The sequence below is a fragment of the Acipenser ruthenus genome, chromosome 8, assembly GCF_902713425.1.
Source record: "Acipenser ruthenus chromosome 8, fAciRut3.2 maternal haplotype, whole genome shotgun sequence".
NCBI lineage: Eukaryota > Metazoa > Chordata > Actinopteri > Acipenseriformes > Acipenseridae > Acipenser > Acipenser ruthenus.
The window spans coordinates 5139297-5154783 of NC_081196.1; the positions used below are offsets into that span (position 1 = coordinate 5139297).

The window sequence follows — 15487 nt, forward strand, 5'->3', positions numbered from 1 at the left end:
AGAACGTTTAGTAAAACTACAGTATAGTGCACTTCAATTTATTCATCACCATTTCCACTAACGGTATTCAAGAAATATCAAAAGAGAAAGCTTAGTGCATTCCAGGCATAACGATTTCCATTTGCCTAGTGGCCTGGCATACTTTACTTGTAAATTCCCATGACACTAATTGAGAATGTCCTTGAATGAGCAACTTTGTCAAAATACTGTTCTGTTCGCTGGTTGCCTTGATTTCTGACCATGGAATCAATACAAAGTTGTGTGTGTGTGTTTCATTTTTGCTACAGGTGTAAGACGTGTTTATCGTCTGTATAAAAGACAAAACAGCTGCTACTGTTAGATGGGGCATTGCTAAACCGGTTGATCATAGTTGTTAATACCAAGTGTGGTGCAGTTGACAATTGCCCTAAAAAATGCTAGTGTACTGTACCTAGGCCTTGTATGAGATCTCTGACCAGGGAGGCATATTTGTGCACTGGGATATGTAGGCATTACTGCAGCTGATGATTCAATTAAACAGTACATTAGGTTAATAACCGTTAGAGTGGACTGCTGTCATTTGGACAGATCTAATTAGTATGATTGGCACCTTCTAAAAGTAGCAAAACAGTACATTAGCAAACCCATGTTTCAGTTGACAATACGCCCATGAAAACAGACACGGACAGAACCTTAAGTGTGTTTGACAAACACGAAGCAGGATAGCATGGGAGAATGCTAGTAAGGTAATGACTGTCTGAGAGAAACTATAAAGCAAAGCAGTGCTTCCAGTTTAAAACTGGACACTTGGGGGCTGATTTTATACCCCGCCGGGTTAAGTCACAGATTTATACGTTTTACAGCACTGAGGAGTCGCCTAGGATTTTGTCAGCCGTCCCGGGATACCACTAAAAACAAATGGTTGATGCAAGTCGGGTTGATTCCCTGGTACTATATGGTGGAGGGAGATTGTCAGACCCTATTCAATTTGAGAGAGAGAGAGGTTTTGTTCTTTCATACTTCAGTTTGGAGAGCTGATAATCTTACCTAAATGTTTCCTTTTTTTTTTTTTTTTAAACTGGCAAAGCCATCAAGATTTAGGCCATTTAACCAAATGGCAACATTTACACAAGCAGCAACCCACTCAATTTTGCTTAATTGTCACTATTGATCTGTAGGCGGTTAGAGGTTAGTAGGTTTCTTTCCAGAACCAAGCAACATAATCCTCCTATTGTTGCTGCAACCATAGGAACATTGCTTGCTGTAGGCATAGTAGTTGATTGAAAACAATGAATGTGAGTATCCTGTGTTGCTTGGTCAGTACAGTATTCTGAATATTCTATTGCTTTAACTTACTGTTACAGTATGCCTGTTTTTGTCTGTGACCAAAGGTATCCAGTCAAATATTTAGAATCACATTAGATAAATAAGCCTATTTGTTCCCCTGTTGGCAGCCAGCTTTAGAGTATACAAGGGTCTGACAAGTAAGGTGAGGCTTCTCTTATCCTGTCGCATCAAATTTAAGTGACAGAAAAGTAGACCTTCCTTTTCCGTACATTTTTGGTCAACTACTGTGAGATCCTCTAGTACCTGCTAATCAAGCTCCCTGGTTGTTTGAGTTCAGGGGCTTGAGAAAGTGGATTGTAAGACACTGTAGTCTAAATGCCAACCACTTGCACCAAGGATCAAAGTTGATTCTGGTTCCTGCTGTGAAGCAATAGGAAGTTTGATCTATTTCTTGCTCTGATGACCTTTTACATACTGTAAATACACAAAATCCATGCTCCTGAAGACTTTGTGTACAGCTGGACTCTGGAAGTTTAGGGATTCGAGATCTCCAAACCGTATTTGAAGGTATTTATTTATTTTTTTAAGTAGGGATGTGTTTGGTGGGGTTTGCCCCAGGTGATCATGCAAATCCAAAGTATGAGATTCGCTGTACAGTACTTGCAACCCCACATATTCCTAGTACAGTGATTTATAGACACTGGGAGACTTTATTTACAAACAATGTGAGTGCTGGTTATTGCACTGCCGTCAGCAGAAACTTGTCATGAATACACACAGGAGTGAACCACCCCAGTTTCAAAGTGCTGGCTCCTCTAAATCTGACAAAGATAGTACAGCAGGTGAATTCTTTTTTGCAGACTGAACTTTATTAAAACAGTATTTTAATGCATTTATTAATTTGATGTCTGCTAATCAGTAGGTACATTTTGCCCTTGTCTTTTTACTGTATCAAATTGCCTCGGTGGATTTTGCCAGTGGTTTTGTTTCCAAGCTTTTTTTTTTCTTTTTGTCTCCATGCAGCAGTGGGTGTGCAAATCTGTCACATACGATCTTTGTTAATAGTACCAACAAAAACATGTTGGTACATGAACTATTTTTGCAGCATGGGTGCAATAATGAAATGACGTTTGTCACGTGGATTTAAGGCTTGCTTCTGTTTACTGTAGGTCACAATAGCTAAGTCTGTGATTAAGTCATAGTGGTCACGGGTGTCACGGATTCCATGATTTGTGTTGGTGTCTGTGATTTTTACTCCATCTCAACCATCTCCCCGTTTGCGCTACTTATGTTGACCTAGCTTCGTTGCCTTGCTTTGTAATGTAGCCGTTCACACTACTCAATGCTTTGCCACATTGCAAAAATTTTAAAAATGAGCAAAACAGCACAAATAAGCGCACTGTTACGAGCTGCACAGTACCCCAGAAATGTGTTTCATGAAAGCAGAGGTTTGTTTTGTTCAACGTACAATTGGTCGTAAAGCCAGCTGTGATAAACACTTGGAGACATTATGTCACAAACGTAAAGCAGAGGCCTTTGAGATTCCCAACTCTTGCTGTAATTGCTGTCAGGTGCTTGACAGTACCAGTAAATAGAGTTGACGCAGAAAGAGAATTTTCTGCATACAAAAGTGTAATTCGGGATGACCGGCGCTCCGTAAAAGCATCAAACCTCTAAATGTACAACATGTTGTATTGGAATAATATGTAAACAAACCAAAATGTAAAATAACTGCAAACTTGAACTTGAAACGTTATTTTTTTAAAGGGGAATAACTCTTTAACGAAACTGTAGCGTGTCTGCCTGTAGTTCTGCGGGTCAGCAGTTCAAATCCAGACCGCGGTAAGTGTAAAAATTAATAAATAAATACAAAGCGTTACACCTTCATCTGTGATTTTTAAACACATTTACCGTGATGTTTACCCCAAATTTCCATGACAAAATCCTAGCGCTAACAATAAACCTATGGCCTTCTAAAATGATACTGTGCATGCAACTCTGTCCATTTATATGACACCTTGTTGTGAAATAAGAGAAGTTATTTCTCTGTAGACTTTGAAACTTGTCACTCTTTTAATTGTTGCTTGCTTTTATAAACCCCTCAACCTGTCTAATCTTCTTACAATAAACTTACCGTAAAATAAGCAGCATTGAAACATTCAGTGAAAACAAGTTACTGTAGACATTACATTTTTTTTTTTTTTTTTAAAAGCCTGCAAAGATTTCTATTTTGATCTCCTTTGTTGTGAGGTTGTGTAGGTTTTAGTGAACTACACTACTATAATTTGGCAATTTTAAAATATTTAATAATAAAATGACATACATTTCTCAAACTACTGCCTGATTTGGTTATGAACCGATCTCTTTTTGTGCTATCTGAAGGGGCTGCTGTAGAGTATTTTTTTTTATTAATTTTTTCCTATCTTTGCCTAATATATTTTTGTGGCACACCTCAAAACCATGCCCAGTGCACATTAATGAATATAGTTCTGCTGTAGACCCAAAACACATGCCTTCTGTATTGCAGCTTAATCCTCTGTGTGACTGTAGCCAGTTACAATATTAAATCGTTGAAAGCTACTTTGAGCAAAGCATGGAACTGAGAGTGCATTACTAACTGTGTACTTTTACATTTTTATGATGTCATTTATAAGTTAGAGAACACTGCCTGCACCAAGATGCCACAACAAAAAGGGTCCTGGGACTGATACAGAACCATCCAGTCCATAGCAAGTGTGGGATGTGGGTGTGCAGTACAGTATTCACCCCAGCTTGCACAGTATGCAGGAAATGAATGTCCGTGCTGACCCTAAAGAATGCTGAATATCTGAATATCAAATGCAACGTTTCCGTTTCTTGGGTGTTATCTCTGCTGCTCTGTTTGTTTTAGACTGCAGCATTGAGATTCAGTAGTGTTTTAAACTTGCTTGTCAAACCATTTTAGGAAGGAAGTTTTTAAAATCGCTTTAGTCCAGATTTTTTTTTTTAAGTAAGTAATTACATTTGTTCAAGAAGTTACTGTATTTGAAAGGTGCTTTAAATAATGGTAGCTATGTTACTGTACAGAGGGCATCTGTGTAAGTGCCTAGATCCTGCAGTCAAAAATGTAGTATAATTTTGCATGACGTATTTTTGCATTGTTTGTCAAAAGCCCTGTTAGAAACTGGGATTTGGAGCAGGGTTTTCTTCCAGTTTATAAATAGGTACTGAAAGTAGCCACAGTACTACGCTAATACAATAGCATTCCTCAAGTGGCTATGAAGTCATGATTTGCACGGGTACTGTTACTAACTGAATTTCATCCCAGTGCAACTGTACAGCTTGTACATTTTAAACATGACTAGCAATTACCCTTTTTAATGTTTTTTTTTCTTCTTTTTATCAATATGGTATGGTTATGAATGTCCCTAGACCCATAGTACTGTGTGTGCTTCTTTGTGCTACATACCTTTTTAAAATGGATAGTCATACCAGGAGGATGTCCAGATAGCTATAAATGAAGACTGCAGGGTATGCTAGAAAAAGCAATGGCTCAGAATATCTGTAAAACATAAAAGGAACGGAAGAAAAAGTAGTTGTATCAAAGTGAGGCTTCATGTGAAACTGGTAAATAACATGCTGGCCCCCCTGCCGACAACGCCATCATTTTGCTTGGATCTTCCGCACCTCACTGAAGACCAGCCCTCACAGCTTCAGTGTCCAAGCAGGAGCATGTTTTTAGATTGTGTGTGTATTCCCCTCAAAGTCTTCATCACATCATTAAGCATCCATGTGAAGGGAGTTCCTGTATACGAACTTTCTCTGTGTCACCGTTGCTATTTCCACCGCATAGTTTTGTTTATTGATTGTTGTCCATTAAAAATAAATAAATAAATAAATCTTTTCACTATCTAATTGTTTTTACCTCTGCCCAAACTGAACTCCACACTTTGAGATGGTGACCCAAATAAATCTCATTACATGATCCTGACCACCCACACCTTCCTTTTTTTTATTTTTAAATATTTTTGTCTACCGTTTCCTTTTTTCAGACCTGATCCAGTGCACCAATGAGATGAATGTTAACATCCCACATCTGGCCGACACATTTTTTGAGAGGACTACAAATGGCAGCTGGGTGGTGGTCTTTAAAGCTCTCATCGCAACACACCACCTGATGGTTTACGGCAATGAGGTAAACTGCTTTACAAAGCTGCATTGCTGTACGTGTCTTAGTACTGAAATACCATGAATGCCATAGAATGTGTAACACTCTACAAAAGAGCTGTTGGATCATTGCTAATCTTTTTCTTTTAGGGGGTGACGAGGGTTGCTGGCTGTATCTAAATGCTTTTATTATCAAACGTCCTTATCTATGTGAGGAGTGACAGTCAGGCTGAGCCATTGCAATATCTAATAGACTTCCTCATGCGGTATCCAACAGACGAAACTACTGTGCTGCAAGTCTCTCAAAGACATGGGGAGGGGGGGGAATATTACTTATGATTTAGAACGGCACAAAAATCCACCTGATGCGTATTAAATCATTGGGAGAATGAACAGTTTTGTTGGCAAAGAAAACATACAAGAAGCATTAGGGATCGATTCTCATCATTTTTTTTATTTAAGGAGTGTTATTGCTTATAACTAGAGTTTGAATTTTTTGGTTCAGTTCGCGGTGGGGGGGGGGGGGGGGGGGGTGTCGGTTTTATTATTATTTGGTAAAATTGGTTATTAAAAATAAACACCACTCAAACACATCCATTTTCAGTTTCTATCATACGTTGAATGTACGTTTCAAGAATACATATACAAACACTGTGTTAAAGTGAGGATGTCCACATTAGGATTCTGGAAATGTAGAACTCTGCATGCATTTTGAATCCGAATTTTGAATTGTACGTCCATTACTGCCTGCGTGTATCACTACAGATACAGTTCATGTTGTGTTTTTTTTTGTTGTTTTTTTTTTGCCTACCCCATTGTATGACTACAGCGTACTGTAGTAATTAATCTCTGCATACAAGAAGTTAATAACATCTTTCCCTAAGATTAAACATTCATCATGGTACTCTGATTAAGGTCTGATATTTATGTAGCTATAATAATAATGTTAATCATAATAATAATAAGTAGAACAGGCTACATGGTAAGGACCTGTTTTGCTATGGTTTTACAATCTCTTCATTGTTCTTTCATTGCAGAGGTTTATCCAGTACTTGGCTTCAAGGAATACATTATTCAACTTGAGTAATTTTTTAGACAAAAGTGGGTTACAAGGTGAGTTAATCGGAGTACAGTTTGAATTAAGAAGTACAGATTTGCAGTGTTAACGCATCACGTTTGGGGGAGGGGTAAAAATATTACCCCTTTTTTAATTCTCTTTTTTCAAACCTGTATCTTTCAATTCTGTTATGCTTTTGTTTGTTGTCACAACTACTGTGTCTCGTTAGTTTGCGTGCAGCACCACTGCACAACCTACTGACAGAAATGTTCTGTGGCATTCTATTTGTAATTGAATTGTAAGAGCGTTCAACTTTTTCTTGGTTGTGATCACCCAACACTAAACCCTCTATCCACATGCAAAAGAACATTCCATTTCATCAAATCATCATTAGTTGGAGCAGAACCGAATTACATAACTACCTATCAGTATTCACAACTTTCCTGCATATTTCTACCACGACTTCTCTGCAGTAAAATGTTGAATGTATCCGTCCAGAACAATTGTAAACACTGACTTTTCATGTTGAGTGACAGCCCAATGATGCCCATGGTTGCCCTACCCCCTGTTGACAGTTTTTTATGGACTGGATTTCACATTTTTCATCCAAATTCTGTACATTCCCTTGAAACTGTTGAGTCTAATTTAGAAGCCATTGTTGCTGCTGAAAGGTAAAGAAGCCAGAAATGAAAGCCAATATTGCTTCCCAAGGCTAAAGTATAATAACCATGCCGTGTTGTAACTTTTTAGTGCTTTCAAATGCAGTGAATCTCTCTCTCTCTCTCTCTCTCTCTCTCTCTCTCTCTCTCTCTCTCTCTCTCTCTCTCTCTCTCTCTCTCTCTCTCTCTCTCTCTCTCTCTCTCTCTCTCTCTCTCTCTCTCTCTCTCTCTCTCTCTTTATTTGTATAAGGTGCCACCACGCAAAATCTTTGGAACTTTCTATCGGTACCATTATTCAGTTACTTTAATGGTCTTTTACTCTACGCACTTGCTAAAGAGAATAGTCTTAGTCGGTGTCGGAATAGTCAGTGATTTCTTATTCTGCCTGCTGGCACCTCTCATCTTCAGATAAGAAAAAAATGTGCTTCTCAGTTATTGGAGATCTGAAGGCAGTTGTCAAAGGACAGGAGTGTGTGAAATTACTCCAAAATGCCAAATTCCCCACATTTCCCCAATTCCAAGGCTTCATGGGAAGAATGAACTGTGCATTATAATCATCAGGATAGTACAATGCCTAAAATACTTGCAATTCTCCTCATTAATTCCTGATAAAATATAGGGATTTCTGACAGAGTACTTTTTAACCAAAGAAATGCACATTATATTCTAGTCATAACACTGTGTCCCGTCCCGTCCCCCCCCAGAGCTGATCTTGACAGATATATTTTCAAAAATAATTCTTTAGTCAAGGTTTGCTAGAAAAGCTGTTGTTTTTACAGCAATTACCAGAGGGATTGCTCAACATTTAACATGACTTACAGCAATCTGAATCCCCCCTCCCCCCTTTGCTCCGCACATCCTAAGAAAATGCTGCCACGAAAAGAGACTGACTTGGAAATTAAAATGACAGCTTTTTTCACTGGTTGCTCTGATGGAGCTGTCAGTTTGTAAAGCAGAGTGCATTTCTTGCTTGTCTGAACGGCCCTCGCCATTAGTTGCTACTCTCCCTGCTGGTGTTAAATGCTGTCAGTTGCAAAGAGAGGGTTAAGAAAATGCCGAGTGGACAACTCTTTTCTTAATTCTGTGTCTTGAACTGCATGTAAAGTGTCCCTAATAAAAGATGTTGCTCAGTAAAATGGTAGAAGCCATTTCAGTACATTAAGATGCATAAAATATATAGTTTACCAGAACTTTAACCAAACTCTTTCTTCTCTTTCCCCCCCCCAAGGCTACGACATGTCTACGTTTATCAGGCGGTATAGCAGATACCTGAATGATAAAGCAGTTTCATACAGACAAGTTGCTTTTGACTTTACAAAGGTGAAAAGAGGGTAAGAGCTGTGTGTGATATTTATTTATTTATTTATTTATTTATTTATTTATTTATTTTCAGTTCCCCAAATATTTATAACGGCGTCCTCCTAAGCTCACAAACGTGTTTATTTTAACTTGCATTTATTTTTAAAGGATGATTCTTAATGGTGTTCTGACGTATCGATCTTCCTGGGGAATGTGTTTCTGTTGCTTAACTGCTGGCCATGCGTTTCCTCCTCCCACATCTAAAGCCAGCTTCTTTTTATTTACTACTTGTTCCTGCTACTTGTTGGCATTACAGTAGCAATATTATCACTGGTCCCATTGTCTGTGTGTGTTTGTTTTTTTATTTATTAGTTTTTTGGTTTTGCATTTGTTCTTGTTTGCCTGGTTTTACTTTTTATAATATGTAGATGTATTTTTATTGTAATGGTATTGGAAAGTAATGCGTGTTTTACATTTTGCAGAGCTGATGGGGTGATGAGAACTATGAACACAGAAAAACTGCTAAAAACAATACCAATAATCCAAAATCAGATGGACACACTGCTAGACTTCAATGTGAGTGTAAATCAGTCGGCTGTATCCTGTCCCAGGGAAGACTAAATATGTTATAGTGCAATAGGTTACAGCTTCATATCAGAATCAAGCCTAAATGTAACCGGATACTGTACAGTACACATCCAGCAGAACAGACCTGCAGCATATAGCAAAAGCAACCCCTGTCTATGGAGCACATTCAACTCTAAATGGATATAAAACTTCAGTTGAATGTAGATTCTCCTATACTTTTAAGCCTTAATCATAGTGTAAACTAATAGTGGCTAGCGATTTAGAAAGGCTTCTTTTTTTGTGCAAATGCAGGAAGAAAATTCCAAAAAGATGTGTTGAAAATCAGAGGGGTGAAAAATAGATATGGACTTTTAAACAGAGATGTTGTCTTCTGCGATTTTTTGCAAACTAGTTAACTGTGTTAATGGAAGGATGCACAGTGCAGTTCAGTTAATATGCTTTGGGTTTTCCACAGGTCAATGCCAATGAACTCACAAATGGGGTGGTCAATGCAGCCTTCATGCTCCTGTTCAAAGATGCCATTAGACTGTTTGCTGCTTATAATGAAGGAATTATTAACCTGCTGGGTAAGTGACTCTTATTTTCTGAAAAGAGCACGTATTGATTGAGGGCACGTATTGATTGATTTCAATAATGTGAAAGGATGAGGAATTGAACCCACCACATGTTTTATTTTGGGGGGGGAGGGAGGGAGGGGGACTGCTATGCAGCTTTTAAATATTAGTAGACCTCCAAATAATAATGGATTTAGGATTGTACTAGTCCTCATACAAATGCAACCTCAAATTCCTATTTCAGATTCACAAATCTTATCACTTCACTTATATTAGACTTACGACAACACATCTGAAATTGTTTTACATAATTATATAGAAAATGTATTGTATGTTAAAGGCTAAAATGCTCACTTACTCATTATAATGTTGGATCATTTGACATTTTAAAATTAATTCCTTAGTACTAGAATTTAAATTAATTGCTGAAGCCAAAATTATTACAATTTTGAACACCTTCAAGGTCAGGCTTCTAGCATACATTGATTGTCCTGTCAGCTTGTCACGCACCCCACAGAGCACTTGCAGACTTTCTTAGTAGAGATTGCTATGTATGCAGGAATTACTTAATTTTGCTGGGTGTGAGATGTAATCTTCTCACACGACTGTGCTAAGCTGTGCACACATCATTTTATATACACACAATGTTTTCAGGAGGGAAAGTTTCAGATTAGGGAAGAGGGGGGAGGGGATATAGGTTCTAATTATTACTGAGCATCAGGTAGAGGTGGAAAGCTCATGTGCGGCTCGTAGTAAAATGTGGATTGTCTCCAGTTGATATGCATTTTCCAACCCTGCTGAGTAACACTTTTGGATTTGTTCTTGAAAAATAATATTTTCTATGCGAGTCGTGCGTTTTGGCGTGTCTCTTATTTTTTTGGGTACCTCCCAGTACAGTTTCCTGTTTATGGTCACATACAAACATCTGCTTAATTTATGAAAATGACAGAGTGATTGTTTTGAGGTTTACAAATGGTTTTGACCCAGCCTGATGGTGGGCTAAATACCACATTGAGGGAAGCAAACATTTTTGTCATGCAAGCAAATGCATCAACCAGCAGTTTTAAACAATGTCATTCAGATAGGAAAACAAAGGTATGGGTTATTTAAAGACACTGGAAATCTGCTTTATTGGCATGTAAAATCGCTGTAGCAAGTCTTACAAGATTTAACTGCTGTATTCCTACTAAAATCTTCTTCTTTTTTTTTTTTTTTTTTAAATTAGAAAAATATTTCGATATGAAGAAAATCCAATGCAAAGAGGGGCTTGACATCTACAAGAAATTCCTCACCAGAATGACCAGGATCTCAGAATTCCTGAAAGTCGCTGAAGTGAGTGGTATTTCTTTTTGGTTTAATATTTATTATAATAAATAAGAATAATCGAGTTGAAAAACACACTGCTCCTTTATTTATTTATTTATTTATTTATTTATTTATTTTTACAGCAAGTTGGGATTGATAAGGGAGACATACCAGACCTTTCTCAGGTAAGTGTCCAGTGATGCTTTTTAACGTTTGAGAGTTTGGACATTTCTTTTACTTTTATTTAGCTTGACATTTAAAGACTAATAAAGCTAATAAATATCACTTTTATCAAGTGTTCATGGCCAAAATCTCGCAGCCTTTCCAATCTTTAATGTTAAATGGCACTAACTTTTACACAAACGGGCAGATTATGCACTGCCAGGTGCATGGATGCTTTAAGTGCATGTAGCCTTCAGGGAAATCTTCTACTGTTTCTTTTCTTAACTTTTCACGCTATACAGCAAATAAAGGTGTTACCAGAGTGTATCCTCTCTCAATGGTGCATACAATGCAATTGTATCGAATTGTTTCTCAAGTGGTATTTTATTGTAAACTCAAGGAAGTGCAGAAGTCAGACATTTTGTGCAGCATGTGTACTGTACACCAACAAAATACATCTTTATAATTGAGAATGGAAGCTCGGAACCATTCTGATAACCCAAGGTTGCAAGTTCCTCCTCAGCCATCATTTTTATGATGGCAGAGAGCTAATACTGCAGTGTTCTTGCTCAAGAGTGAGAGCTTGGTTTGAAATGCCCAAAGCTGGCCTTGTGGATTCCATTGGCATTGGAGAAACATGTAGCTGACCCATGCTTACCTTCCAAGTAAATATATTGGAAAGAACTATTATACTTTCATTTGCATATCTTAATAGTCCACTAAATAAAGCAAATAAGATTATTATCAAGAAAATAAGGGTTTATTATGCTTTTATCTCATATGTTATACAGGACTGTGAAAGTATAATATGCACAAAATATATGAGATAATAATGATATATACTGATTTATGTATTTCTTGCAATTACCACCTTTATCTTCTGTATTTTCCTTATCTTTCCATTTTCAGTTTACAGTTTGTGTAAGTATCTGCATCTCACTCTTTTTATCAATCTATATTTTTTGCAATTGCTTGATTGTTGGTGTATTTGTGTTTTAAAATAATAAATATCTTGCATGGTTTTTCCAAAAATGATCACTCTGGAATCTCTGATATTGTTGTAGGCACCTAGCAGCCTTCTCGAAGCTTTAGAACAGCACTTGGCTTCTTTAGAAGGGAAAAAGGTCAAAGATTCCACAGCTGCAAGCAGGCAAGTTTGACTACTGGGTTTTTAAATTATGTGCACTTAGTGCTCAGATGAGTGTTTAGTTTGTCCACGTGGACAGAATTTTACTTGGGTGGATCATAACTCTGTTTTGAAACTGGATTACTTTCATACCACATCAGAAACAAAAAATGTTGGCATGTTATTTTGGGTGGGTGGGGGTTAATGTATACTGTTACTGGACAGGACTTGATTAACAAACAGAATTGGAGGCACAGAATAACTATTTTATTTATATTTCAATGGCTTATGACTTTTTCATTCTGTCACAAGTTACTGATCAGTTTTTAGTATCTGGTATTTTTGGTATTTACACTACAGCAGATATACACATTCACATTTAGATCTCATTTAAAATCAGTAGTGTAACTTTTTTTTTTAATGTAATATACAAGCAGCACTGAGTTGTTGTTTTCTTGCCATCTTCATGAGCGGTGTTAATGTATAAGGAGTAAACAGTGGTGAGTTTTTAGTTATTATTATTAGACTGCAGAGTCAGAAAGGACAGTAACATACAGCTTTGCAGGGTCAAGCTTAGCTTGGTTTACTTCTCACAACGTGCCTGACCCTGAGAGTATTCAGATCATAGCTTTCCTACAGTTATTCTGAACCTAATGGTTTTAACATACAGTGCCAAATTCTACAGGGAAGGGGGTTTGGCAGAGGATTGGCTGTGTGGAAAAGCAGCTGTGGTGCCAAGGAAGCTACAGAGCATCTTTAGTCATCAGACAGCTGGAAAAAAAATGATGCTTTGAAGCACTGTTTTTAAGCTGCCAGAATAACAATGTATTAATTCTAGAGACTGAATTGTACCATAAAAATTTAGATTTTATGGTTTAAATTGCAGTCTTGTGTTTTTCTTTGTTCTGTTTTGTATCCACCTCGGTACCCTCGGCTATTTCTGAAAAATAATTTTAAAAAAAATCCCCCTGTTAGTTAATAGCCTGTACCTCCTAAATCAGTGGTTCCCAACCCTGGTCCTGGGGACCCCCTGTGTCTACTGGTCTTCATTCCAACTGAGCATGAGACCCTTAATTGAACTTAATTAATTTTCTAACTTTTTCTAATTGTTTTCAGCTCTTAAACAGTTGCAGGTTTCAAGTTGGCTATACTATTTTATAAGTTACTTGGATCCTGCAACTGTTTAAGAGCTATAAACAATTACAAAGGTCTACTTAAGCAAATGATCAGTTTAATTATGGGTTTAGTTAAGTAACTGAGCATTCAGTTGGAATGAAAACCAACAGAGACAGGGAGTCCCCAGGATCAGGGTTAGGAACCATTGCTCTAAATGATGATATATTAATAGGTAGTTGGACATACACATTAAAGCTTTCTCCCTGTACTGAATTTATAAATACTGAAATATGTACTTAAGCACAGGTGACATACAGCTTGTGCCACTAGAAACCACTGTGCTTCTCTAGCACTTTTTGTATCCCTTTGGCACCTCCTCTGTATCCACATGAATGACATAAAAGCTCCTAAATGAGTCAGTCTTGAGTCTTCCACACAGATCGTTTGTCTTATTTTAAATGCAGAAATTTATAGTCTTTTGACTCTCCTTGTAATGCCGAAGTATTTTTGTATGGAGAAAATAAATTGCAGGCTTTGGCGCTGGATTGTAAACACAATGTGCTATTTGAAAGAGTACTGCCCTGGCAGATGATATCATTACTGCATATTGGTTAGATTAAAAATGATCATGCATGAGAAATGTCATAGATTTAGTTATTTTCAGAAGTCGTTGTTGTGTTGTGTGTTTTTTTTTTTTTATTCTACAATTTCCAAGCCGCGTCTTCTTTTGAAGATACTGTTTTTCTAAGAACATAAGAGGTCTTTTAGAAGTGCCAACAAAGCTCTTTCTCCATCCTATAGGGATGTTTATTTTTATACAGTGAACCTCTTCCTATTGAAAGTCATCTAACTCTTCCTGTCTGACATTCCCAGGGCCAGCACTCTCTCAAATGCTGTCTCATCACTTGCAAATACCGGCATATCTTTCACCAAAGTGGACGAAAGGGAAAAACAAGTGGCCCTGGAGGAAGAGCAGGCACGCTTAAAAGCACTGAAGGTACATTTTTGTTTTTTTAAAATTAGACTTCTCATTGGCTTCCGGAATGTCAAGTTAGGTTTTTTTTTCGTTTTTTTTTCCATGTACAAGACGATGTGTAGTCTCCAATTGGGCTTCCTTCCAAACGTCTTTTACTATTTTTGTTCTGAGAAAACACTGTTCTTGCTTACAGTTGAAGGATGTACACCACCTGCAGATCTAAAGTCCACAAGTTAATCTCGAACGACTTGTCGTAATATATTTTGTTATAATGAATCAAGCATTGTTCTACTTTTAAGTCTTTTTAAAAGTGCTTTGCTCAATATAGTAATTAGTCTAATGGCTTGTTTCCAGTACAGTTTGCCTGGTTTTCTAGCCGGGAGTAGCTGACACTAAGATCAATTCACAATTCATCGCTCAGTGTTTTGTGTGACCCCAAGCATACCAAATTGCTATAGTTTTATACCACAACATTTACTTTTGAAGACCATAAATACAAATTAAAAAAAAAAAAAAAAGCTAAGCTTAGCAGTGCCTTTTTTAAAATCATGCTTTTGCCAGCAGCTTTGAAATAGAGGGAGAGAGAGAAACAGTTTAACATTATAAAGTATATCCTTCAAGAACCATTAAATGTAGTACTTTTAAGATGCTATGACCTTTGGCCTTTCAAAAACTGCCGTAGCAGGAGTGGCTGTTTACTAATAGAAACAGTGGCAATCAAGTGTGGTTTTGCTGCCAAATACTGTTGTATGAACCAAGAGGTTGCGAGTTCAATGACCTAGACCATTCTTTGTGTCTAGTTAAGCCCACTGGTGAGTAGTTGTTTGTAGTTGAAGCTACATCTTTATTTTTCTCGAACTGATTTGATTTTGGATTTCCGTTGATGTTGGACTACCTGTAAAGTTAACAAGTAAATGTGTTGAGAATATTCGATGTTTTGAATTTTGACTTGTTCTATCTAGGAACAGAGGCTGAAGGAAATGGCTAAGAAAGGTCCATCCTCCTCTGCCACAACAGCAGCCTCTCCTGTCTTGACCACCGGAGGGGGTATCTGTACAACGCCCGCTATAGACCTCTTCTCAACTCCCAGCTCCACAAACAGGTCCTGATGACAAATCTCTCCTGCATGGATATCATTTTAGATAATGTTCACATACAACCCATAAGACCATGCTGGGTAGCACTGCCTGAAATCCAGTGTTTTAAGTTTTGGCATTGTAAGGTTAAACAAAC

The 15487-nt window shown here is 37.5% G+C and overlaps 1 protein-coding gene across 20 annotated transcripts in view; it reads left to right on the forward strand.

Annotated features, from left to right (window-relative positions):
• The window catches only part of LOC117406454 (phosphatidylinositol-binding clathrin assembly protein-like), a 38899-nt gene that overhangs the window by 7457 nt on the left and 15955 nt on the right, over positions 1-15487 (forward strand). For 18 of the 20 annotated variants that reach the window (XM_059028207.1, XM_059028203.1, XM_059028211.1 and 15 more), the window contains exons 2-11: positions 5298-5440; positions 6450-6525; positions 8357-8459; positions 8910-9003; positions 9470-9581; positions 10795-10901; positions 11018-11059; positions 12101-12186; positions 14152-14275; positions 15217-15356. In XM_059028207.1, coding sequence (XP_058884190.1) covers positions 5298-5440; positions 6450-6525; positions 8357-8459; positions 8910-9003; positions 9470-9581; positions 10795-10901; positions 11018-11059; positions 12101-12186; positions 14152-14275; positions 15217-15356 — 1027 coding nt within the window. The remainder of the gene's footprint in view (positions 1-5297; positions 5441-6449; positions 6526-8356; positions 8460-8909; positions 9004-9469; positions 9582-10794; positions 10902-11017; positions 11060-12100; positions 12187-14151; positions 14276-15216; positions 15357-15487) is intronic. The other 2 variants (XM_059028204.1, XM_059028217.1) reach the window with 1 other exon arrangement.